At 38.6% G+C, this 26,576-nt stretch overlaps 1 protein-coding gene across 3 annotated transcripts in view; it reads right to left on the bottom strand.

The window, feature by feature from the left end:
* Positions 1 to 26,576, bottom strand: part of ATRN (attractin) — a 244,387-nt gene that overhangs the window by 90,926 nt on the left and 126,885 nt on the right. For all 3 annotated transcript variants that reach the window (XM_072619903.1, XM_072619904.1, XM_072619905.1), the window contains exons 21-24: positions 22,324 to 22,376; positions 20,789 to 20,883; positions 20,222 to 20,300; positions 17,551 to 17,708 (exon numbers count right to left, since the gene is read on the bottom strand). In XM_072619903.1, the coding sequence (XP_072476004.1) occupies positions 17,551 to 17,708; positions 20,222 to 20,300; positions 20,789 to 20,883; positions 22,324 to 22,376 (385 nt within the window). The remainder of the gene's footprint in view (positions 1 to 17,550; positions 17,709 to 20,221; positions 20,301 to 20,788; positions 20,884 to 22,323; positions 22,377 to 26,576) is intronic.

Raw genomic sequence — 26,576 nt, forward strand, 5'->3', positions numbered from 1 at the left:
CATATGGAAAGGGATAATAAGCCATCTACACAAGGAGAGGTCTATGAGTGAGATAGTGCAGGAAGATCACAGCACCCCACTTTCATACCTTTGTGTGGACTGCTCACACCTGTGCAATCATCACTAACCATGGGAAGAGGACTGCAGCAAACTGGTTTCCATTCTGAGCACATCCCATACAAGTCCTAAAAGCTAAGACTTAATGGGGGGCAAAGGGAACTAATACTAGCCGGCTTCTCTTCCAAGGTCAAGCACACATACCATGGTAATGCTGCCCCATCTAGGAAAACTGCACCAGCGTACTTACAGAAGTTGTACCAGAGCATGGAGCTGCATTTGCAACAAGACTTACCTGATTTTTCAAAAGAAGCTTGGCAAACTAGATGGTTAGCATAACATAGTTTATTTTCTAATATGCTCCCTCCCAGATGCTGCTTTCTTAAGTGATTCTTACTCTGCATAGCGAGTCAACCCAGGCACACGCACCGACAAATTATAGAGAAAAACTATCTCCCTCCATAATGTAGCTTTGATTCTTACATTCAAAATGATTATTTTCCTAAAGTGTGTATGGGGGATAGGGGAGAAGAGACACCCTACACCAATATACCTCTAAAACCACTTCAGTTACTTTTAAGAGGTGGAGCAACAGGGTATGAAAAAAAAAACCCAGAACTCAGAATTGGCAAAAATACAGCTATCTCTAGTACAAAAGCCCATTTATATGCACAGCGTCTTCTTTCCAAGGGGGAAATAGGCCAGTAGTATAAGGCAACATTTTCAACAAGACTCTTAAAAATAATGATCACTTTTCAGTCATAATTAATGAAGTTTTAAGTTCAATTTGATGATTATTTTAAAAGAGATATTAGATACTCTGGTGAAATAGAACCAACAATGGGGCTATAAACTAGTGAAGCTATTTTAGAAAGCAATTTGGAACTTTACCCAAAATGTCAGTGAACTGCATTCCCTTTGATCCAGTGACAACATTACGAGGCCTATAACCCAAAGAGATCAAAGAAAGAGCAAGAAGGCCCATGTATATACAAAGATTTATAGCAGCTCTTTTTATAGCAATAAAGAACTGGAAACCATGGGAATTTGAGAAGAGTTGAACATATCATGGTAATAGAATACTACTGCTCCTTAAGAAATGACAAAACAGTTTCAGACAAACCCCGGAAAACTCACGAAGTGATGCAAAGTGAAATGAGTAGAACCCAAAGAAAAATTATACAATAACAAGTTTTGTAAAGAAAAATACCTGAAAGAGTTGAGAACTCTGATCACTGCAATGATCAACCATGATTTCAGAAGTTGTGGTACAACATACTACACCTTCTAACAATCAGGTGATGAATTCAAGGTACAGAATGAGACATTTTTTGAACAATGTCAATTTGGGAACTGGTCTTGAATATGCATAGTTGACACAAAGGTTTTGTTTTTCTTTCAATTTGGGACAGTGGCTGAGGGGGGAAGAGAGGGGACCACACAGTAGGGTTACTAAAATTTTTTAAAAACAAAAGTAAGAGAAAAGGATCATTGAAGCATTTTTTAAAATGCATAGAGAGAAACAAAAGGGAGGTGAGTAGGGAACACAGAAAAGGAAGGCTGTAAACAGCACCTGGAGCAGAAGTGACACATGTAGTCCTCTTTTTACTTTTCTGCTTTGTATATGAAAATGCCCACCTTATTTGATATTTGTTAGGTTCAAAATAACAAATTAAATTTAAAAATTTTAAAAGAAATAAACCCAACAACTTTCAAATAGGACTTCACACAAAAATATACCTCAACCTTAATAATTGATGCATAATGGATAAAAATCAATTCTTTAAAAAATACATTGATAGGGGCGGAGCCAAGATGGCAGAGTAGAAAGACGCACATACACATAGCTCAGAACCCACAACCCATAGAACAACTACAAAGAAGTAACTCACGGCGAATTCTGCACCCAGAGGCCACAGAACACTGGAGCGAGGGAGATTTCTGTTCCGGAGAGACCTGCAAACCTCTCGCAAAAGGTCCTTCGCGCAGCGGACTGGGCGCCGGGACTGGGAGCTGAGTACAGCCCTGCCACGTCCGCGGCACCGAGAGGAAAAGATCTGAGCAGACTTCAGGGACGGGATCTCCAACGGCCACACGGGTCCCTCCACCCACAGAGGGACCTGCAAACCTCTCGCAAAAGGTCCATCGCGCTGCAGACACAGAGCCCAGCCCAGACCTGCCACGGCCGCGGCACCGAGAGGAAAAGATCCGAGCAGGCTTCAGGGACGGGATCTCCAGTGGCCGCACAAGTCCCTCCACCCACAGGTGACGGGGGTCGGTGAGAGAGTCTCTCTGGCGGGTCGAGGGGGGAGTGGGGTGCCCCCATGGCTCGGGCCCCCTCAGGAGGCAGAAGCTGAGGGGCAGCGGCAGACCGGGGCTCCCCAAGCAGGCAGGAGCCTGGATCCATTGTTGAAGGTCTCTGCACAAACTCCCTGAGGGAACTGAGCCTGAGAGGCAGCCCGGCCCCAACCTGAGCACCTGAACTTAATCTCACACTGAATAGCAGCCCTGCCCCCGCCAAAAGCCCTGAGGCTGGAAGCAGCATTTGAATCTCAGACCCCAAGCTCTGGCTGGGAGGATCAGGAGGCGAAGTGGGTGTGAAGAGAATATTCAGAGGTCAAGTCACTGGCTGGGAAAATGCCCAGAAAAGGGAAAAGAAATAAGACTATAGAAGGTTACTTTCTTGGTGAACAGGCATTTCCTCCCTTCCTTTCTGATGAGGAAGAACAATGCTTACCATCAGGCAAAGACACAGAAGTCAAGGCTTCTGTGTCCCAGCCCACCCAGTGGGCTCAGGCCATGGAAGAGCTCAAAAAGAATTTTGAAAATCAAGTTAGAGAGGTGGAGGAAAAGCTGGGAAGAGAAATGAGAGACATGAAGTCAAAGCATGAACAGCAGATCAGCTCCCTGCTAAAGGAGACCCAAAAAAATGTTGAAGAAAATAACACCTTGAAAACTAGCCTAACTCAATTGGCAAAAGAGGTTCAAAAAGGCAATGAGGAGAAGAATGCTTTCAAAAGCAGAATTACCCAAATGGAAAAGGAGATTCAAAAGCTCACTGAAGAAAATAGTTCTTTCAAAATTAGAATGGAACAGATGGAGGCTAAGGACTTTATGAGAAAGCAAGAAATCACAAAACAAAACCAGAAGAATGGAAAAATGGAAGATAATGTGAAATATCTCATTGGAAAAACAACTGACCTGGAAAATAGATCCAGGAGAGACCATTTAAAAATTATGGGACTACCTGAAAGCCGTGATCAAAAGAAGAGCCTAGACATCATCTTTCATGAAATTATCAAGGACAACTGCCCTGAGATTCTAGAACCAGAGGGCAAAATAAATATTCAAGGAATCCACAGAACACCGCCTGAAAGAGATCTGAAAAGAGAAACTCCTAGGAACATTGTGGCCAAATTCCAGAGTTCCCAGGTCAAGGAGAAAATATTACAAGCAGCTAGAAAGAAACAATTCAAGTATTGTGGAAATACAATCAGGATAACACAAGATCTAGCAGCCTCTACATTAAGGGATCGAAGGGCATGGAATAGGCTATTCCAGAAGTCAAAGGAACTAGGACTAAAACCAAGAATCACCTACCCAGCAAAACTGAGTATAATACTTCAGGGGAAAAATTCGTCTTTCAATGAAATAGAGGATTTTCAAGCATTCTTGATGAAAAGACCAGAGCTGAAAAGAAAATTTGACTTTCAAACACAAGAATGAAGAGAAGCATGAAAAGGTAAACAGCAAAGAGAAGTCATAAGGGACTTACAAAAGTTGAACTGTTTACATTCCTACATGGAAAGACAATATTTGTAACTCTTGAAACATTTCAGTATCTGGGTACTGAGTGGGATTACACACACACACATGCACACACGCACACATACATAGAGACAGAGTGAATTGAAGAGGATGGGATCATATCTTAAAAAAAAATGAAATCAAGCAGTGAGAGAGAAATATATTGGGAGAAGAAAGGGAGAAATGGAATGGGGCAAATTATCTCTCATAAAAGAGGCAAGCAAAAGACTCATTAGTGGAGGGATAAAGAGGGGAGGTGAGGGAAAAACATGAAGTCTACTCTCATCACATTCCACTAAAGGAAAGAATAAAATGCACACTCATTTTGGTATGAAAACCTATCTTACAATACAGGAAAGTGGGGGATAAGGGGATAAGCAGAGTGGGGGGGGATGATAGAAGCGAGGGCATGGGGAGGAGAGTGCAATTTGAGGTCAACACTCATGGGGAGGGATAGGATCAAAAGAGAATAGAAGTAATGGGGGACAGGATAGGATGGAGGGAAATATAGTTAGTCTTATACAACACGACTATTATGGAAGTCATTTGCAAAACTACACAGATTTGGCCTATATTGAATTGTTTGCCTTCCAAAGGGAAGGGGTGGGGAGGGAGGGAGGTAAAGAAGTTGGAACTTAAAGTTTTAGGAACAACTGTCGAGTACTGTTCTTGCCACTAGGAAATAAGAAATACAGGTAAAGGGGTATAGAAAGCTATCTGGCCCTACAGGACAAAAGAGAAGATGGAGACAAGGGCAGAGAGGGATGATAGAAGAGAGAGTAGATTGGTCATAGGGGCAATTAGAACGCTTGGTGTTTGGGGGGGGAGGGGATAAAAGGGGAGAAAATTTGTAACCCAAAATTTTGTGAAAATGAATGTTAAAAGTTAAATAAATAAATTTAATTAAAAAATACATTGATAAAAAACAAATAAAGCAAAGTTATTTCTGGTACTGATTTCTGGTCTTCACAGGAGAATTTTATAAACTCTTAAAGAACAATTAGCAACTATACTACATTAATTATTTTCAAAAATTAAGAAATAAAGCACTAAACCAAGCATCTTTTATGAGACAAATATAGTCCTAATAGCTAAACCAGGGAGGGATAAAGCAAAGAACTATTGACTATATCATTTGTGGTATATACACTATATCATTTATGAATACCAAATCAACATTTTAAAGTAGAATGTCAAGCAGACTATAGCAATGCATTCAAGAAGTCAATTATTATGACCATTTTGGATTTATACTAGGAATGAAAGGAAGGTTCAACATTAGGAAAATAATCAACATAATTAATCAATCTTAGGAACAGAAACATCCAAAATCACACTTTTGTCTTGATATTTAAAAAAGCCTTTGACAAACTACAATATACATTTTGCCAAAAAAAAATCCTCTATAAATGGATCTTTGTAATCATAAAAAGTATCTAAAATCAAAAGCAAGTGTCTTTTAAAATGGGCATAGGCCAGTTTTCCCAATAAATGTATAAAGCAAGCATGCCCATTCTCCCCATTATTATTTCATACAATTTTAGAAATGCTAGCAGTAGCAATAAGACAAGAAAAATTAAAAGTGTAAAAATAGGCGAAGAGTATTTAAAATTTGATGATAACATGGTGGTTTATTTGAAAAATTCCAGAGAACCAACAAAGATTAAATGAGACAACAGCTTTAACAAAGTTGCAGGTAAATAAATAAACCCATAAAAATCGATAGCACATCTATGTAATAAATAACAAAATCAAAGATGCAATAATAGGAATGGAAATCCTATTCAAAAGAACCACAAAATATGTAAAATATCTGGGGGATCAGTCTAGCAAAGCACACGTGGTACTTGTATAGATTCAATTATAAAGTATCCCTTAAAGAAATAAAGAATAACTTTATATAGCTGGAAGACTATTTAGTGTGCATGGCTATGCTATGCTATGCTATGCTAATATAATAAAAACAACACTCACTACAGTTAATAAGCAATTTAATGCTATAGCATCCAAACTATCAGGAAGATCTTTTACGCTGTTCTTTAGTCCCATCCTTTGCCCTACATACAGATTTATTTTGCTGATGTCTTTAACTTTAATGTCTGAAGCATTCCTCCTCCACCTGAGCTAAACTTAAGCTATCTGCTCCTTTTCTTTTTCTCTCTCCTGTACCAACAGGCTTCTCCACAAACTGTCAGCCCCGCCTTCCTACCAGAGCCCTCCTGAACACCTTCCAGGGGTTTCCCTAACACACACCAAATCTAAATGCCTCTCAGTCTATCCTGGGCTCTTCTCTCTCACACTCCCATACTTCTGTTCTACCAATCACTTCCTTTTTTCTATTTAGGCAAATCTACATGGGGAAAAATTCTATAACCCACATCAGAAAAATACTTAAGCATTCAAGCTTTGCTTCTGCCTCATCCTCTTTATATTTTACCTGACAGGCCCCTTCCTCTACAGTCACCTCCTTCCCTCCTCTATCTACTCCCAGTCTTAAGATGGGGAGATTTTCTTAATCTACAGATCAGCTCTGTCCCCTTTCCTTTTTTTTTTTTGTCTAATACTATGGTCTTTCTTATGCTCAAACTATCTCATGCAAAGAATTAGAAGATCACAGAACTCTGGAGATGGATGGGATCTCAGGGACCATCTAGTCAAAAATTCTTGACTCCACAACTGTTCTGATAAGTATTAATCTGGGTTTAGTTTTAACAACTTTAGTTATAGCAATTTTACTACAAGGCAAGCACTTTCATTTTGGGGCAGGAAGCACCCAAAAAGTACTCCAAAACATTCTTCCCATTAATATCACAGTATTTCAAAATCAGAAGACAACTCTGAGGTCATCTATTCCAAACCACACCTGAACAGATGTCTCTTCTATAGCCTCTGTGTGATCATCATCCTGCCCTATGACTTTCCCACAATCTCCCAAAGACTCATTCCACTTTTGAAGTATTAAGAAGTTTTTACTTATACCAAGCAAAAACCTTCCTCTTTGCCTTCTACTCATCAATTCTGGTTTGTTCCTACAAAGCCAAGGACATTCCACATGACAGCTTGGCAACTATTTCAAGACAGTGATGACGCTCTCTGAAGTCCTCTCTTCTCCAGGATGAGAATGCCGAGTTCCTTCAACAATTCTTCAGATAGGGGGCGGAGCCAAGATGGCGGAGTAGAAAGACGCACATACACATAGCTCCGAACCCACAACCCATAGAACATCTGTAAACAGCAACTCACTGCGAATTCTGCAGCACCAGAGGCCACAGAACATTGGAGCGAAGGAGATTTCCATTCCAGAGGGACCTGCAAACCTCTCGCAAAAGGTCCTTTGCGCCGCGGACTGGGCGCCGCGAACTGGACACCAAGCACAGCCCTGCCCCGAGAGGAGAAGATCCGAGTGGGCTTCAGGGATGGGATCTCCAGCGGATGCGCGGGTCCCTCCACCCACAGGTGACAGGGGTCGGTGAGAGGGTCACTTTGGCGGGTCGAGAGGGGAGTGGGGTGCCCCCATAACTCAGGCCCCCTCGGGAGGCAACAGCTGAGGCGGGAGCAGACCGAGGCTCCCCAAGCAGGCAGGAGCCTGGATCCATTGTTGAAGGTCTCTGCATAAACCCCCTGAGGGAACTGAGCCCATGAGGCGGCCCTACTCTGACCTGAGCACCTGAATTTAATCTCACACTGAATAGCAGCCCTGCCCCTGCCAAAAGCCCCGAGGGCTGGGAAGCAGCATTTGAATCTCAGACCCCAAGCTCTGGCTGGGAGGATCAGGAGGCGAAGTGGGTGTGAAGAGAATATTCAGAAGTCAAGTCACTGGCTGGGAAAATGCCCAGAAAAGGGAAAAGAAATAAGACTATAGAAGGTTACTTTCTTGGTGAACAGGCATTTCCTCCCTTCCTTTCTGATGAGGAAGAACAATGCTTACCATCAGGCAAAGACACAGAAGTCAAGGCTTCTATGTCCCAGCCCACCCAATGGGCTCAGGCCATGGAAAAGCTCAAAAAGGATTTTGAAAATCAAGTTAGAGAGGTGAAGGAAAAACTGGGAAGAGAAATAAGTGACATGCAGTCAAAGCATGAACAGCAGGTTAGCACCCTGCTAAAGGAGACCCCCAAAAAATGCTGAAGAAAATAACACCTTGAAAACTAGCCTAACTCAATTGGCAAAAGAGATTCAAAAAGCCAATGAGGAGAAGAATGCTTTCAAAAGCAGAATTAGCCAAATGGAAAAGGAGATACAAAAGCTCACTGAAGAAAACAGTTCTTTCAAAATTAGAATGGCACAGATGGAGGCTAAGGACTTTATGAGAAAGCAAGAAATCACAAAACAAAACCAGAAGAATGGAAAAATGGAAGATAATGTGAAATATCTCATTGGAAAAACAACTGACCTGGAAAATAGATCCAGGAGAGACCATTTAAAAATTATGGGACTACCTGAAAGCCATGATCAAAAGAAGAGCCTAGACATCATCTTTCATGAAATTATCAAGGACAACTGCCCTGAGATTCTAGAACCAGAGGGCAAAATAAATATTCAAGGAATCCACAGAACACCGCCTGAAAAAGATCCAAAAAGAGAAACTCCTAGGAACATTGTGGCCAAATTCCAGAGTTCCCAGGTCAAGGAGAAAATATTGCAAGCAGCTAGAAAGAAACAATTCAAGTATTGTGGAGATACAATCAGGATAACACAAGATCTAGCAGCTTCTACGTTAAGGGATCTAAGGGCATGGAATAGGCTATTCCAGAAGTCAAAGGAACTAGGACTAAAACCAAGAATCACCTACCCAGCAAAACTGAGTATAATACTTCAGGGGAAAAATTCGTCTTTCAATGAAATAGAGGACTTTCAAGCATTCTTGATGAAAAGAGCAGAGCTGAAACGAAAATTTGACTTTCAAACACAGGAATGAAGAGAAGCATGAAAAGGTGAACAGCAAAGAGAAGTCATAAGGGACTTACAAAAGTTGAACTGTTTACATTCCTACATGGAAAGACAATATTTATAACTCTTGAAACTTTTCAGTATCTGGGTATTGGGTGGGATTACACACACACACATGCACATATGCACACACACACATAGAGACAGAGTGCACAGAGTGAATTGAAGAGGATGGGCTCATATCTTAAAAAAAAAATGAAATCAAGCAGTGAGAGAGAAATATATTGGGAGGAGAAAGGGAGAAATGGAATGGGGCAATTATCTCTCATAAAAGAGGCAAGCAAAAGACTTATTAGTGGAGGGATAAAGAGAGGAGGTGAGAGAAAAACATGAAGTTTACTCTCATCACATTCCACTAAAGGAAGGAATAAAATGCACACTCATTTTGGTATGAAAACCTATCTTACAATACAGGAAAGTGGGGGATAAGGTGATAAGCAGGGTCGGGGGGATGATGGAAGGGAGGACATGGGGAGGAGGGAGCAATTTGTGGTCGACACTCATGGGGAGGGACAGGATCAAAGGAGAATAGAAGTAATGGGGGACAGGATAGGATGGAGGGAAATATAGTTAGTCTTATACAACACAACTATTATGGAAGTCATTTGCAAAACTACACAGATCTGGCCTATATTGAATTGCTTGCCCTCCAAAGGGAAGGGGTAGGGAGGGAGGGAGGTAAAGAAGTTGGAACTCAAAGTTTTAGGAACAACTGTCGAGTACTGTTCTTGCCACTAGGAAATAAGAAATACAGGTAAAGGGGTATAGAAAGTTATCTGGCCCTTCAGGACAAAAGAGAAGATGGAGACAAGGGCAGAGAGGGATGATAGAAGAGAGAGCAGATCGGTCATGGGGGCAATTAGAATGCTTGGTGTTTTGGGGGGGGAGGGGACAAAAGGGGAGAAAATTTGGAACCCCAAATTTTGTTAAAATGAATGTTAAAAGTTAAATAAATTAATTAATTAAAAAAAAAACAAAAAAAACCCAATTCTTCAGATAGCAAGACTCTCTCATCCTCGTGATCACCTTTCTCTAGACATTCTCCATGCTATCAGCACTTTTTAAGAAAAATGTGGTTCCAACAACCACGATACATTGTTGGAGATAATGGTTTGGTGCAGAATGCAGGATAACTACTACTTTCCTTATCTGGGAAAATTTACATCTATTAATTCAAACTCAGATCAAATTAGCTTACTTTCACTTAGTAAAAAAAAACCCTAATTATACAAACCTTCACAAGGTTTCCTTATTCATCTTCTCAGTTTCTTCAGCTGATATCTAATACTTGATCCCTTCCTTCCATTTGCATAACTAACACCTCCTCATCCTACTTTCCCTCAGCCCCCTCAATGATAAGGCTAGAGAAAGTGCTTGCTAAGAACATGGAAGATAATACCATTTCCACCAAACTATCTAGTTTTTCTCTGCATATTTTGTAAAAGAAGCTTAAATAATGTCTTTTGTTTTTACCTTTTCTGGATATAACACCCACCTGCTACCACTCTGCCTTGTAACAAAAAAGAAGGTACGCAAAACTAAATGGCACAGGAACATCTAAGATTTCAGGCAGTAAGGGCATCCCCGTTACAATGGAGATAGATACGCAATCCAAATACGTCCAGGCTTTCTGAAATTTCTCCTGACCTCTTCCATGACTTGTTCCCTTCTTACAGTCAGTCAGAATTGTACAAGGTTCTTTGGTAAGACTAAATTAGAATAAATATGTATAATTTGTTTGAAATCTATCCTCATAAGGATCCTGAAAAGAAGAGGGAAGATCAGAAACTGAAGAAAAAACAGGGAAAAGGTTTATATAACAAGTGGCCCTCAAAAAGGAAGTGGAACTAGAGTTACCTCAAGAAGCCACACGATCAAACTGTGTTTCAGAACTACTCTAATCTTTTTTTTAAATTTTATTTTATTATTATTTTTTAATGTTTAACAATTACTGCCATAAAATTAAGATTTTATCCCCCCCATACCTACCCCCCACTACCCCCCTCCCTCCCCACGACCGCATACAATTCTGTATAGGTTCTACATATACTTTCCTATTGAGTACATTTTCACTATAGTCATGCTACGTAGTCGAACTAAAATAAATGGAAGAAATCATATAACAAATCAAAACGTGATACACAAAAACACACATACACACACACAAACATGATCTGCTACATTCTGTGAATGACTTCCATATTTCTTTCTCTGAGTGTGGAAGGCATTTTGCCTTAGAAAACCACCATTGGGATTTTTTTTTTAATAAGTTCTTGCGTTATTACAAAATTCCAAGTCTACCAGAAAAAACTCTCACACACTGTGGTCGTTGTTGTGCACAAAGTTCTCCTGGTTCTGCTCCTTTCACTCAGCATCAGATCATATAGTCCTTCCAGGCCTCCCTGAAGTCTTCTTGTTCATCATTTCTTACGGCACAATAGTACTCCATTACATTCATATACCATAATTTATTCAGCCATTCCCCAGTTGATGGACATCCCCTTGACTTCCAGTTTTTGGCAACTACAAAGAGTGCTGCTATAAATATTTTTGTACATGTGGGACCCTTTCCCATTTTTATGATCTCTTGGGGATACAGTCCTAGTAGCGATATTGCTGGGTCAAAGTGTATGCACATTTTTGTAGCCCTTTGGGCATAAGAACTACTCTATTCTTAAAAATCTCTGGTGATGGAATCTAGATACTCACCTTCAATAATTCTTTTTGGCATGATTAACTTCTACTTCTATAGTACTCACAAAAACCTTGTGAGGTTGGTTGTTCAGTTACAGATGAAGACACAAGGCTGACAAAAGTGAAGCAAGGGCATGGGAGCCCCTAACATTAACAAATGCTTTCCTCTAAAAAGTTTTTTGGGACAAGAAGCAATCTCCTTATTGATTAGGAAGAAGTGGCCCAGGCAGATGAAGTAGTTTGGCCACAGTCAGTCAATTAATGGCAATGAATCAATGAAGATTTACTAGGTACCTATAATATGTCAGGCTCTATATTAGGAGCTACAGACATAGGGTAAAAAGAGTTTCCCCTTTGTCTTCCACCCAGGGGACTACATTTTACTTGTCAGGGCAGGGGGAAAGGATAAAGGAGAAAATCTAGTATGTCCTAAGAAAATACCAAGACTACCTAAAAATAAACAGAAGTTTTGTGAGAGGTATGTACAAGTGTGGGGAATGAGAAAAGGTATCATAATGGAAGCTGTAATAAGTTGAGTTTTGAGGAAAGATAAAGATTCTAGGAGATCCAAGAGCAGCACATGTGTGACTTAGTACTATGTCTCTATAAAGACACCAAAACAGAGTTATGTACAGGACAAGCAAGTAGGCCAACAGGGATGGAAAGTGTACCTCATGAGTCAGAATAGCATGCAATAAGCCTGGAAACGTGGAAAGGAGAAGAACCAGGATTCAAATCCAAGTTTTTAAAATTTACACCAATGCAGGATGCTCACTCTCCTGATTCTACTTCTAATATCTGCCTCCTGAAATTCCACAAGGTCTAGATCAAACCAAATATCCTTTCCAGCTTCCCTCAATTCTGTTAGTTCTCTTATGTTAATCATGTTACTTTTATGCTATAAGGATCTATGTATATGTCTTATCTCTCCTACTGGAACATAAGTTCTTCAAGGGCAGAAACCTTCTCTCAAATATCTCTGTATCACCATCAGTAGCATTATTATGAAGATATATATAATAATGAGAATAATAAGAAAGGTTGTTGTTTTTCAGTCGTTTCAGTCATGTCTGACATTTCCTGATCCCATTTGGGGTTTTTTTGGCAGAGATACTGGAGTGGTTTACTATTTTCTTCTCAAGCTCATTTTACAGATGAGGTAACAGAGGCAAATAGGATTTAGTGACTTGCTCAGGGTCACACAGCTAAGAAATGTCTGAGGTCAGATTTGAACTCAGGTTCCTGATTCCAGGCATAGCACTCTATCCCCTGCACCATCTAGAGGCCCAATAAATATCAATAACAATAATTATCATTATTAGAAAAGTAATAAATCAAAATGAGATCTAAAGAAAGAAAACAAAACCAAGTAGAAACAAGATGAGTTGCATATCCCCATCATTTTATCTGCTACTGGATTTCTTCCAAAAATATTTTCAATGATGCCACTAGTAGTTCAGTAGAATGGAAACCGGCTTTGTAGTCAGACGACCTAGGTTCAAATCCTGCCTCTCTCACTTACTTCCTACATGACTCTGGATAAGTCACTTAACGTAGGTGGTGAGGAAGAAATGGGGATACTACCTCATCTACAAAACGAAAGCACTGGACTAGAAGGCCTGTGAAGATCCTTTCAAATACTATACTCAGTGCTGAGACCACAAAAACAAAAAAAAAGACAGTCCTTGCCTTCAAGGAGTTTCTGTTCTAAAGAGAGACAATATATCAAGGAAGGTGATGATAAGGAAGGGATATTTTGTTTCTGAAAGTAACAGTGATGTTAAATGTGGCATAGAAGAATAGACTGATACATTCTTTCCAAGAACAATGATAGATTTAATTATTGTTATAAAACTGGAAAGTCACAGTGTCAGGGGTGCTGAAGGTAAATGTTTGGTGGCACTGCACCTGGCAAGGAAATTGCCAGGGAGTAAAATGCTACGTGGCTGAAGCCTAGCCTTAACAGGTGACTGAGGCAACCACCTGAGACAATGAGGTCCAGGGCTGGGGCTCTGCGGATGAAAAGGCCAAGTGTTCAAAGACATGGTTTATAATCTGAGTGAAATCTGCCATTACAATTCAGTGCCTGCTCTGAGACACTACCCTCGAGAGGTCACGGAGAATGGATATGTGGAAGGGGCAGGACTTGATCCCAGGTCTTCTGACTCCTGGTTAGCTCAATATCCTCTAAACTATGTTGTCTTTTGTAGATATTTTTATAAAAGAAAATCACCTTGAACAAACCTTGTCTTGAGGGTAGGCAAGATGGTAAGAACACCTTTTATGTTCCAGAGCACAATATGCAATACAATATACACCCATTTTTCCCCACTATAATTTTTAATATTTTATTATTTATTTTTAACTTTCTTTTCTTTTTAAATTTTAAGTTCCAAATTCTTTCCCTCCTTCCCACTCCTTTCCCCACCCACTGAGAAGGCAAGCAATATATCAATTATACATGCAAAATAATGCAAAACATTTCCATATTTCCAAAAAAAGAAGGAAAAATAAAGAAAATTATACTTCAATTTGCACTCAAAATTCATCAGTTATCTCTCTGAAGGTGAACACCATTTTTCATGAGTCCTTTGGCATTTTCTTAGATTACTGTATTAATCAGAACAGCCAAGTCAGTTGATCATCATGAAAACACTGCTGTTACTACACATGATGATTTCCTAGTTATTCTCACTTCACTTTGTATCAGTTCATATAGGTCTTGACATGTTTCTCTGAAATGACCCCTCTTATCATTTCCCAAAACCCCTTGATTTCCAATTGTCACCATAAAAAGAACTATAAATATTTTTGTACCTTTAAGTCCTTTATTCTTTATGTCTTTGGAATATAGAACTAGTAGTGATATTACTGGATCAAAGGGTACGTATAGTTTGATAGTCCTTTGGCCAAAGTTCCAAATTGCTCTCCAGAGTAGACCAGTTCCTACTTCATTAGTGTACCTATTTTTCCCTCATTCTTTCCAGAGTGTTACTTCCGATAGGTATGAGGTGGTAGTAATTCGAATTGTTTTAATTTGCATTTCTCTAATCAAGTGATATGGAGCATTTTTTCATATCACTATGGATAACTCTGATTTCTTCTTATGGAAACTGCCCATTTGAATCCTTTGACAATTTATCATTTGAGGAATGGGTCTTATTTTTATAAATCTGACTTAGTTCTATGATCAATATATATTTAAGAAATGAGGTTTTTTTCCCGAGAAACTGGCTGTAAAATTCTTTGTTGTTACTTCATTGCTTATGGTACCTTTTAGCAAAATGTAGTTTCCCTGCTTGTCTCTTTTAATTAGGTCTATTTTTGTTTTTGCTTTGAGATGCTTTGCTTCTGTCCTTGCCTTTTTTTTATTTCATCTGAAGCATAACAGTTTCTGCTCCATCTCTTTATTTTAACTCTGTGTGTCTTTCTGTTTCAAGTGTGTTTCTTGTAAACAACATATTATTAGATTCTGGTTTGTAATCTATTTGACTATTTGCTTCCATTTTATGGGTGAGTTCATTCCATTCACATTCACAGCTATGATTATTATGTATTTTCCTCTATCGCATTTTCTTCTGTTTCATCTTCTCTCTCTTTTGTTACATCCTGTCTCTCCTCAAATGTCTATTTTGCTTCTAACCACTGCTTCCCTTAATCTGTCTTCCTTTTTATCGTCTTCCTCTTCCTCTTATTCCCTTCCCCTTCTAGTTTCCTTTTGGGTAAGTTAGATTTCTATACATAACTCTGTGTGTGTGTGTGTGTGTGTGTGTGTGTGTGTGTATTATTCCATTTTTGAACCAATTCTGCTATCCCCTTCCAATTTCCCCTCCACTGGGAATGCTCTTCCTTGCTCTTTTATGTGAGAAAATTTTCCTCATCCTATCTCTCCCCGCTTCTTGCTCACTATAATTTCCAAGTTCATATTAAAAAGATCATGCCTGATTTGATTTACACATTTCCTCCTTAGGTAGAGTCATAAATTTAGTCACTTCACCACAAATCTCAGGAATAAGAGTCTTTTCCTAACTTATTTTGTATAATCTTCCTTGGTGGTGGCTGCATCTTCTATGCTTTGTCAAATAGACATATTTTTAAATCCTCTCAAAAAACAAGAGGTCCACCTTGAGATGATCATTGACTTCCTGGCAGAATATAGGCTCTGTGAAGGCAGAGACCTCTTCATTTTTGTCACTGTATCCCCAGTGCTTAGCACTGAGAATAGTTATCACTTAATAAACAGCTATGGACTTATGGAGATTTAGAAGGATCACCTGTTCCTGATTTTCAGAATAGCAACCTCTGTGCTCTAGAATTACAAAGAGGCAGGATGCAGAAATAGTTCTCTAGCTTTATTCATTTTGTTGTGCTTCTAGAGGCCACTTTGTTACCACAAGGAGTAGGGTATACTAGATTTCACTACTTTAAGGGACCAAACATTTTTCTTTCTCATGAGAAATTTTTAACTAGCTCCAGGCAGAATAATAGAAAAGCACTCACTCAACTTGTGGTAATAAAGTTACCTGTTAAAGTGTTACTTGTTTCCAGAACACTTCAATCACAACTCAGTCATTTGGTCACTAACTCAACTTTATATACTTTCATTTTCTCTCCCAATTTTGCATGCCTTCTTTTATCTCCTGTACTTTCCCTGTTTGATCTTAGGTTCTTCAAAGAACACATAAATGTTAAGCCTCATGAAGGTCAGGGAGGAACAACATCAGGGCACTCAAGACTCTTTGTGTCTGAAATATTTCCTCCTCCTACACGACTGTAACAATGAAAAAAAATCCTGGCTAAGCAGAAAATGCTGAATACTGAGTCAACTCTTCACCACTAGTAAGTGTCCAAAGGTTTCAAATCCAAATTTCTGACTCCAAGTGTGGTGCAATTCCTTCCCACTAAACCATGCTGCATTACACTGTAAGTTTGTAATGTTTGTTGAATTGGATGGACATCATCTTTTGCCACCTCCATTACAGTCTGACACCTAACAACAATATGGAGGTGACTCAGGCTTTTGAAGGATCTACAAGCACAGCCCAAGCACTACCAGGAACAGGCCTGAAGGATGGACTGTGGGTCTGTCATATGTGCACCAGCTATCTTCGTTATCATTAGAAGTTTACCAATAGAAAACTGGCTGATAGCTAATTAAAATTTTGTAGCAATATCAAATCATACAGACTATCTACACACTAAAGAAATCATACATTATTCAAAGCATTAGAAAATATCTTTTTTTGGCTGATTGTACATACAACACTATCATCTTTGTCAGAATTCCTTCTATAGAGGTCTATTACAACTGGCTACCTCTGTACAATAATTCTAAGAAATGTTGTCTTATGCAATTTCACCCTTTCTCCACCTAGGGCACTAAAAGAAGCAATTTTATTCAATTCCACCAACAATTTTTAAGCATGTAATATATGAGAGCCACTGCACCACAGAATTTGCAGACAATGCTATGAGGTGACCATTTTAGATCCTTTTTACTCAATGAAAAACAAAATGAATATGAGAAAGAAGATAGAGTCTATTCCTCTGCTCTTGTTACAATGGCTCACTAATATACCACCCACTTAAAAATTTGGTTAGGCAGAGAACCACTGTAAGCAAATGAGAATTATAAGAATAAAGTTTCCATTAATGTGTTGAAACAGACCACAGCCTTATTATTAATATAAAATAAAAGGTGGGCCTAGCCTGAATTATGCAATATTAAAGTAAAAATTTTAACTACTTTTCAGTTCATAGCAATACTAGGTTAACATGAATAGAGCACTTGGAATCTGTTATTAATGTCTGTGCAAATGATATGGTAATGGTATATACCAAATCAAGATCTATAAATCAATTAAAAAAATAGGTCATTATATTAACTGGCTCAAGCCTAGCCTCTTTCACTTTTTGTTAGACTTATTTGTCCAAAATACACTCCCCACAAACATTACAAAAGTAAACCAGACTTTTCCAAATTAAACAGTCACGAATTCTAAATTAGCTAAATGTAACTTAATGACCAGAGGCAACTGTTACCTGAATTTTGATGGGCCAGGTAAAATTGCTGACATAAACAAAGAAAGTGATATTTGGGTGACTGCGGAAATCAAATTTCTCATTGGAGAAGCTGTCTTTGTACTCTTTAATGTTGGTTTTCGAAACAACAGCCATCTCTTCTCCAGCTTGTGTCCCAGCTGTTGGGTGAGAAAAGAGAGTAAGTACATTTGCAGACTATAATCTACCATAGATTATCCTCAGATGTAAGCATCTCTACTACTTCCTAACTACATCATTCTGAAAAATAGCCAAAAGAACAAATGTTTTTGTGGTAATATGAAGGCAAACATTGTAGTGACACTTACAATATATATTTCTTTCAGATTAAAAAGCACTTTATGTCCTTTACCACAGAAACTGAAAATGAAAAGCTTTACAAAATACTATTAAGACAACAACACTATTTTTTGCAACATTTCAAGTCAAATTTTCTGCTTTCAACTTATTTTACTATCAACAGTCTAAAAAAAATCCCTAGAACATGTATGCTAGGTTTCTGGGTCGATCTGCACCCCTCAAACTGACAACTGTAAAGAACACAGAGTGGGGTAGAGAGGTGCTTGAGGTATCACTCAATCTATTCTTCTTCTTATAAGTAAAAAGTCGGCCTAGATCTTTCCAGATTGATGAAAATCTATTTCTAAGACCCTCCTCTCACAAATTCCAACTAAATCCCTCAGTAATTAAATCTCCTAGGACACAAAAGAGTTGGAAGGAGTCTCAGAGACCATCTTGTTTGATTTTACAGGAGGAAACAGTGGACCAGAGAGCTTGAAAGCTGACTTCAGTGTTCATATTTTCTCCTCTCTCCCCCTCCCTTCTCTCGCTCAGTGTGTGTGTGTGTGTGTGTGTGTGTGTGTGTGTATGTGTGTGTGTGTACACAAACATATATGGATGTATGCATGTATGTATATATACACATATATTGCTTTTTCTTCTCTTTACATTGCCTACATGTCCCCCGTATTCTTTCTCTCATCCCTCCTACAAGGGCCAACTCATAACAAAAAGGGAAAGACAAAAATTAGGAAAGACAATGAATGCATCAAAAAAATTTTGTAAATTAACTTTGGTAATACTGTCAGTTTTATTACACTGGCATATAGCACAGCCACAAACCTAGAACAGTCCTCCATGTTCTTTATTTCTTTAAACAAATCTTGTAATTTACTGTATACAGCCACCAAGTTGCTTAGACAGAATGATTCCTAAAGACTCTATGCATAGTGCAGTTATTTTAAATGTGACTTCCCTTTCTATTACTGACTCTTGGGTTTTGTTATTATACAGACAATACAGCATTTTAAGATTAACAAAGCACTATATCCACGCATACACACACACGTACATTATCCTCACAATAACATTATAAGGAAGGTACTGCAGGTGCTATTATTGCTACTTTACGGTAATAAAGCAAAGACTCAGGGAAGGTGAGTGATTTGCCCGATAAGCAACAGAACCAGAATGGGAATCCAGCACTTCTGATTTTTTAATCCAGTATTCTTTGTACTGTACCACAGTTGCTTTGGTAATTGGTAATCTGGTAATTCCTGTCCTCTGAACAGTAAATACTCTATCTTCAGGCCTTGAAGTTACTATAGTTTCCTTTTCAAGGACAAATAAGCCCAGATGCTCACAGCTTTTCCTATAGGCACCTTTCACCATCTATATACTGCCCTCTAAGCTCTCCAGAACTGCTATGCAATCTTCCTTCAGGATGCAAGCACTAGGTGATTATGACTACATGGGAAAGTCACAGATGAGTTTTTGGATACCAGCAGTGAGCTATGGGAGCTTTGTCTGGATTAACTCCATTAATGATGTGGACTCAAACCTCTAAGTTCACATATATCTTTCTGCCCAGAGAACCATTTGCTTGCTAGGTATTAAAAGGTAAACCAGCCTTTGTTATATGTAGAACCTGTCTTTTCTTAATCTTTTGTTTGTTTAATTCTCATCGTCTCAACCAGGGAATTAACCTGAAGCTAAACTTCCTTAACTTTAGAATCATTCTATGCCTCCATCTTGACTGATCATATAAGTCTCATCCTTTCAAGCAATGTTAGGAACCATTAATACACAGTCAAGATTGCTACTCATGTAGTCTTGCATTAATAAAGAAGCAGCTTATGGTATGTGCAAATAAGCCATCAGTGCAGTCTCTCATCCTAAGTAACTACAGTAGGTGATAGTAATTCAGGAGAAAATCTCAGGCTCTGGAGAGTCTGGAATGAAAGGATCATTGAGCAGGGATACAGAAAAAGGAAAGTTACATTAACTTTTCAATTCAACAGTTCATAGTTATTTCTACAGTGAATTAAGGCTTGCAAAGTATTTTCCTCACAAAAACCTGATGAGACAGGTAGTTTGAGTATTATTAGCCTGCCTGTTTTACAGATAAGAGACTGAGGCTCAAAAATGGTGCTTTGCTTACGGACACAAAGTCAGTAAGCGACAGTACCAGAAATCGAACTTGGGGCTCCCAACTTCTAACTCCAGTAATCTTTCCAGCACCCTGTCTCTTCTACCTTTCTTCTTTTTATCTTCATTACTGGGCACATGAATAATAAGACTGGAAGTAACACATTTGCAGGTTTTAAAGCCAAACACGTTCTTGTCCTTTGTAGTGACCAAGAGTTTTACTGACCTGTAAAGCTTGTTGCCCAAGTAATGTTGAGGTTGAAGTTTTTTGAAGCATTGATAAACATATCCAAGTCCCTATTTTGCTGATTGAAAAGAAAAAGTCATGTTACTAAGGGATATCAGAACAACTCTGAGATTTTATAAGAAAGCTATAGTTAAATTTCATTACTATCAACTTTCCCAACTACAGATGAACTTACATTTTACTAGTGACTCATGAGAAACCTAAAACTTTTGAGAAGAGCAAATGTTGACAGGGGGAAGTTAATTCCCAGGTGATTTTCCTTAAGCTGAGCTACAAATCCAAAACAAAATTCCATTTTCCGGTCATAAGGGTATGAAGGACTTGCTGCTCCATAAAATGTACATATGGTTCAAGAAAGCATTTCTTAAAAAAAGGTTCCAGGTGATGACAGAAGCAGTACCTCCAACCAGAGTTCTATCTTTTTTTAAACTAATGGAAGAAAACCAAGCCTGAAAACCATTATATAGCACTGCCTCTACCACTGACTTCATACAAACAAGAATCATCACAAACACCCAGAGAGACACGAGGTCATCTTGATCATACTTCCTCAGGTGTCGCCACAAAGTTGATGGCTGTGTAATAACGGTCATCCTCCTGGGACAGACTGAAGGTGAACTGGTAGTCAATAAGAAGTGTATCTGTGAGAAAAACATTTATGCAGTTTTAGAAACAAAGAAACCCAGATAGCAACAGATTGGAAAGTAAATCATCTAGCTAGCATTGAAAGGAAACAAGGTAGGCAAAACGACCCTTATGCAATAGTGATGGGGAGGCCTGGTTACTGTTACTTGATCCAGCTCACTTTCTGAGTCTCAATAGCTCATCCCCACCCAAGAAGTAGGCTATTACCCAAAGGCTCTTCTAAAAGGAGTCTCTGTTGTTCTAATATTAACTCCTACCACCCATCCTTACTCAGCTGGTCCCTTGCTCTATTTTGTGACTTAAGTTTTGGATATGGGGTTTCAATTTATGTAAGGTCTCTCCCAGTGTTGATCTCTTAACCAATTCCTTATTTCCACTCTGCTGAACCTTCCAAATGCTATGGACTAAGCTCCTCTAAATTCCCAAAGGATTTATGTCCTCATCTCCAGTTTCAATAAAACTTCCTTATGCCAATAGATCATTCCTCCATTCTAAATTCTGCCTTTTGGCTTATAGAACACTATCTTGAATACAGAGATTATTTTGAGAAATCACTACTTAAAGCACGGGATCAAAAATACATTCCAGAATAGGCATGAAATCCTGAACCATTTTCTCAGGTCCAATCTTTAGTGCTTTATTTTTTATAAGAATTATCTGTATATTTCAATTGTAAAGGACAATAATGGAGAGTACAGAATTTAACAATACTCATCAAGCCTCTAATTCACAAAACTTAAAGTCCTAAATAAATGCAAATTATTATATTTGATAGGACAGTGAAAAATGAAAGGTGGTTCAAATATGTTGGAGTTGAGACTGATGAAGACAGTCTCTGGGGCAGAACACAAACTGGTTCATGAGCTCTGCACTCTGTTCAGAGTACACCCTGAATAAATGCTAACCTCAGGTGATGATTCCTGATTTGCAGTTATGTGGCATTTTTCTTTCCAAGAAAATGAATGCACCTCATAGAGGCTTTTATTCACAGCCACCCTTCAGAGAATGCCCAAAGCTTCTGCCTCATCATCTAGTAGAGCCTAATTGTGTTCCATGTACGGTATATTTATAAACACAATTTTAAGCAACTTTAAGTGTGGTTGTTTATTTTTTGTATCTCGGTGCTTATCTTGGTTTCTGAACTTGTTCCCCAAAGGTTCAATCAGCAAGTAGAATTACAAAAAAGAAAAAGAAAAAAAAGACCCCAGAGTGTCAGCAGATAGTGATCACCACCCTTCAAACCAAGAGCCATCAGAAGGATCTATTATGACCTAGGGCACTGGCCTTTAGAGAAGCCAAAAGCCCTTATACTCAGATTCCTACCAGAGCTCCTTATTTGGCTGACTTCTAAAAGAGGTACCTGGTAAACACTCAAGCACCTGCAACACCACCACCTACACAGTTCCCAGACAAATAGGAAAAGTAGAAATACTTACAGTAACATGTTCCTTTGAGAGGATTTCCTTGGTAGCGATTTTCTACTTCACATCTAGAAAAATTTATTAAGACTTATTATTTTCTTTCCTTGATGAAAAGGTGTTTTTTTTATATTATTTGTAGATTTAAAATCAGACTCAGAACTCAATTCTCATCCATATCAAGTAAAAAATATTTTTCAAGGCAATAAAGTCAACTTTTTTCACTTATATTCCACTCTTGGTCACATCAGACTACAGTCATTCTGCTTCTTCTTGCCTCTTTCTATAACTATCCCTCCCCCAGTCCAGATAAATATTTATTCTCTGGGAGAACATCTAGCGGGGTACTATTAAAAAAATGTACATTAAATAAATACTGAAAAACCAAAATAGCCTAATGCAAACTGAATAAAAAAGAGACATTTAAATTACAAATGGACTTCATCACTGCCTTTAAAGTCATTTTCTGCCCTTTGAGAAATCAACAGCATTTCCAAAGTTGACTGTTATATAGTGAAAATACTTTCCAAGTTGCCATTTCTAAATTACTTTCTATATTTCCTAAGTAGTTTGCTCCCATTTCCATAAATGTCAAGTGAGGAAAATAATCTTACAATTTATTTAAATTCAAATAAACCTGTTTCCCCTTTAAAAAAACTTGAACACTTGAGGAGCACAATATTCAATAAAGATCTCAGTTTCCACCTGTCTACCACAAATCACCAATTCCCATTTAAAACCTGTTCAGTGTGGCAAACCTAGCAGTCTATGTAGCACATCAAGGAGGGCCAAGATGGGCAAATGTTCTGTATTCTTCCACAACTGTCATCTCAGACAATGCCAAAGTTACGGGTTAAGATTCCTTCTGGCAACTGTGCTCACTACAACTTTGAGGGGCAGAGATGTAGGGCAGTCTCTTTGCTTTGAAAAAGTGATGTCGTCTCATTTTTAGGAGGGTCCAGGATGAAGATGATAGGATCACATAAACAACCTCTCTGAGGGGAAATTTTAATTCTATAAACATTCAACTCAACAAGCCTCAACATTTTATTACTTTGTACTCAATCCAGGGGAAGAGATGCATAGTGGGTTTTATTATATCACCTCTTTTATTTCAGAGTCTTGACTTCAAAAACCAAAATGGGATCCACCAGTAGCCTTCTCCTCAGAAATTATTAGCAATATAATAGACTTTAGGAAACACTAAAACCAAACCAATCAATTCTGCTATAACACAGATCCTCAGCCTAATAAATGGAACTTGACAGTCTATTATGGTGACGGTTTTATTATCTGTGAAATAACAGCAAGTTCAACTGATACATTCTCATTTATAAGATACCATCTAGATGTTATGGTAGGCATAAATAATCCTTTTCATCCTTGAAACCCTTTTTGTGATGAAAAAGGACAAAAAGGAATTTGGTGAATGAGATTTTCCTCTAAAGCAGTCCTCACCCAAGTATTACCACAAAGAGATGGCATGTTTCTTCTCTGACCCATTGCTCCAAAGCCTCCACTCAGAATACTTTAGTTCTCCCACCTCCAAGAACTGAGACATGTGTCAAGGAGAAATATGTTAAACAAAAATTAGTCTTTCTTCCTCTCTTTGGTTCAGCTGCAGAATCCTGATTGGCTAAAAATAAGCAAGGAATTATAGAACACACCAATAAGTTCATTCCAATAAGTACAGGTCAGTGAATACCAAATTTTGGTGGATTGTGATTTATGGTTTTAAAAAAGGTCATTTTCATTTGGAGGGGTAAAGAAGGCATTTTGGGTCTGAAAGAGGAACCAGCCAATAACTTAATCACTTTCCAGTTTCTTGAATATAGATTTTGGATTATCTTCTTGATATATGAATTCTATCTACATTTAATAACCTTTCCTTATGAATATACCCTAAAAAATACATTCTCATCACCTGGAATATGTGACAGCCAGAGAAAAATGGAAAAAAGGGAGTGAGCACCTTACCCTTGGCTAAGGCTCAAAGGGATGGTGGCAGCAGAAGAAGGGAGGACAGATAAAAGATGGGAAATCTCTGAATCAAAGAAATTAAGTAAGCTCAGGGATCAATAGGGGCAGAGTTCCACATCTAAAACTAGGTTTTAGGTTATCAGTAAAGGTTTAAAAAGCATAGTAAGAAGAAGTCCAAGGCCAAAAGTTCTCAAACTTTTTGGTCTCAGGACCCTTTTACATCTTAAGAATTACTGAGGAACACCTCACCAAAGAGCTTTTATTAACATGGGTCAAATACATCAATATTTACCACACTAGAAATTAAAATGTCTCCACATTTTATAGTAATTTTGACTTCAAACACCTTTGAAAGGGTCCCTCTGGGGTCCCTGATCATTTTTTTTTTTATTTAACTTTTAACATTCATTTTAACAAAATTTTGAGTTCCAAATTTTCTCCCCTTTTGTCCCCTCCCCCCCCAAAACACCAAGCATTCTAATTGCCCCCATGACCGATCTGCTCTCTCTTCTATCATCCCTCTCTGCCCTTGTCTCCATCTTCTCTTTTGTCCTGTAGGGCCAAATAACTTTCTATACCCCTTTACCTGTATTTCTTATTTCCTAGTGGCAAGAACAGTACTCGACAGTTGTTCCTAAAACTTTAAGTTCCAACTTCTTTACCTCCCTCCCTCCCCACCCCTTCCCTTTGGAAGGCAAGCAATTCAATACAGGCCAAATCTGTGTAGTTTTGCAAATGACTTCCATAATAGTCGTGTTGTATAAGACTAACTATATTTCCCTCCATCCTATCCTGTCCTCCATTACTTCTATTCTCTCTTTTGATCCTGTCCCTCCCCATGAGTGTTGACCTCGAATTGCTCCGTTCTCCCCATGCCCTCCCTTCCATCATCCCCCCTACCCTCCTTATCCCCTTATCCCCCACTTTCCTGTATTGTAAGATAGGTTTTCATACCAAAATGATTGTGCATTTTATTCCTTCCTTTAGCGGAATGTGATGAGAGTAAACTTCATGTTTTTCTCTCACCTCCTCTCTTTATCCCTCCACTAATAAGTCTTTTGCTTCCCTCTTTTATGAGAGATAATTGCCCCATTCCATTTCTCCCTTTCTCCTCCCAATATATTTCTCTCTCACTGCTTGATTTCATTTTTTTTAAAGATATGATCCCATCCTCTTCAATTCACTCTGTGCACTCTGTTTCTATGTATGTGTGCGTGTGTGCATGTGTGTGTGTGTAATCCCACCCAGTACCCAGATACTGAAATGTTTGAAGAGTTACAAATATTGTCTTTCCATGTAGGAATGTAAACAGTTCAACTTTTGTAAGTCCCTTATGACTTCTCTTTGCTGTTCACCTTTTCATGCTTCTCTTCATTCTTGTGTTTGAAAGTCAAATTTTCGTTTCAGCTCTGCTCTTTTCACCAAGAATGCTTGAAAGTTCTCTATTTCACTGAAAGACCAATTTTTCCCCTGAAGTATTATACTCAGTTTTGCTGGGTAGGTGATTCTTGGTTTTAGTCCTAGTTCCTTTGACTTCTGGAATATCCTATTCCATGCCCTTAGATCCCTTAATGTAGAGGCTGCTAGATCTTGTGTTATCCTGATTGTATTTCCACAATACTTGAATTGTTTCTTTCTAGCTGCTTGCAATATTTTCTCCTTGACCTGGGAACTCTGGAATTTGGCCACAATGTTCCTAGGAGTTTCTCTTCTTGGATCTTTTTCAGGCAGTGTTCTGTGGATTCCTTGAATATTTATTTTGCCCTCTGGTTCTAGAATCTCAGGGCAGTTGTCCTTGATAATTTAATGAAAGATAATGTCTAGGCTCTTTTTTTGATCATGGCTTTCAGGTAGGCCCATAATTTTTAAATGGTCTCTCCTGGATCTATTTTCCAAGTCAGTTGTTTTTCCAATGAGATATTTCACATTATCTTCCAATTTTTCATTCTTTTGGTTTTGTTTTGTGATTTCTTGGTTTCTCATAAAGTCCTTAGCCTCCATCTGTTCCATTCTAATTTTGAAAGAACTATTTTCTTCAGTGAGCTTTTGAACCTCCTTTTCCATTTGGCTAATTCTGCTTTTGAAAGCATTCTTCTCCTCATTGGCTTTTTGAACCTCTTTTGCCAGTTGAGTTAGCCTGTTTTTCAAGGTGTTATTTTCTTCAGCATTTTTTTGGGTCTCCTTTAGCAGGGTGCTGATCTGCTGTTCATGCTTTACGCATGTCTCTCATTTCTCTTCCCAGCTTTTCCTCCACCTCTCTAACTTGATTTTCAAAATCCTTTTTGAGCTCT

This window comes from Notamacropus eugenii, chromosome 6, assembly GCF_028372415.1.
Source record: "Notamacropus eugenii isolate mMacEug1 chromosome 6, mMacEug1.pri_v2, whole genome shotgun sequence".
Taxonomy (NCBI): domain Eukaryota; kingdom Metazoa; phylum Chordata; class Mammalia; order Diprotodontia; family Macropodidae; genus Notamacropus; species Notamacropus eugenii.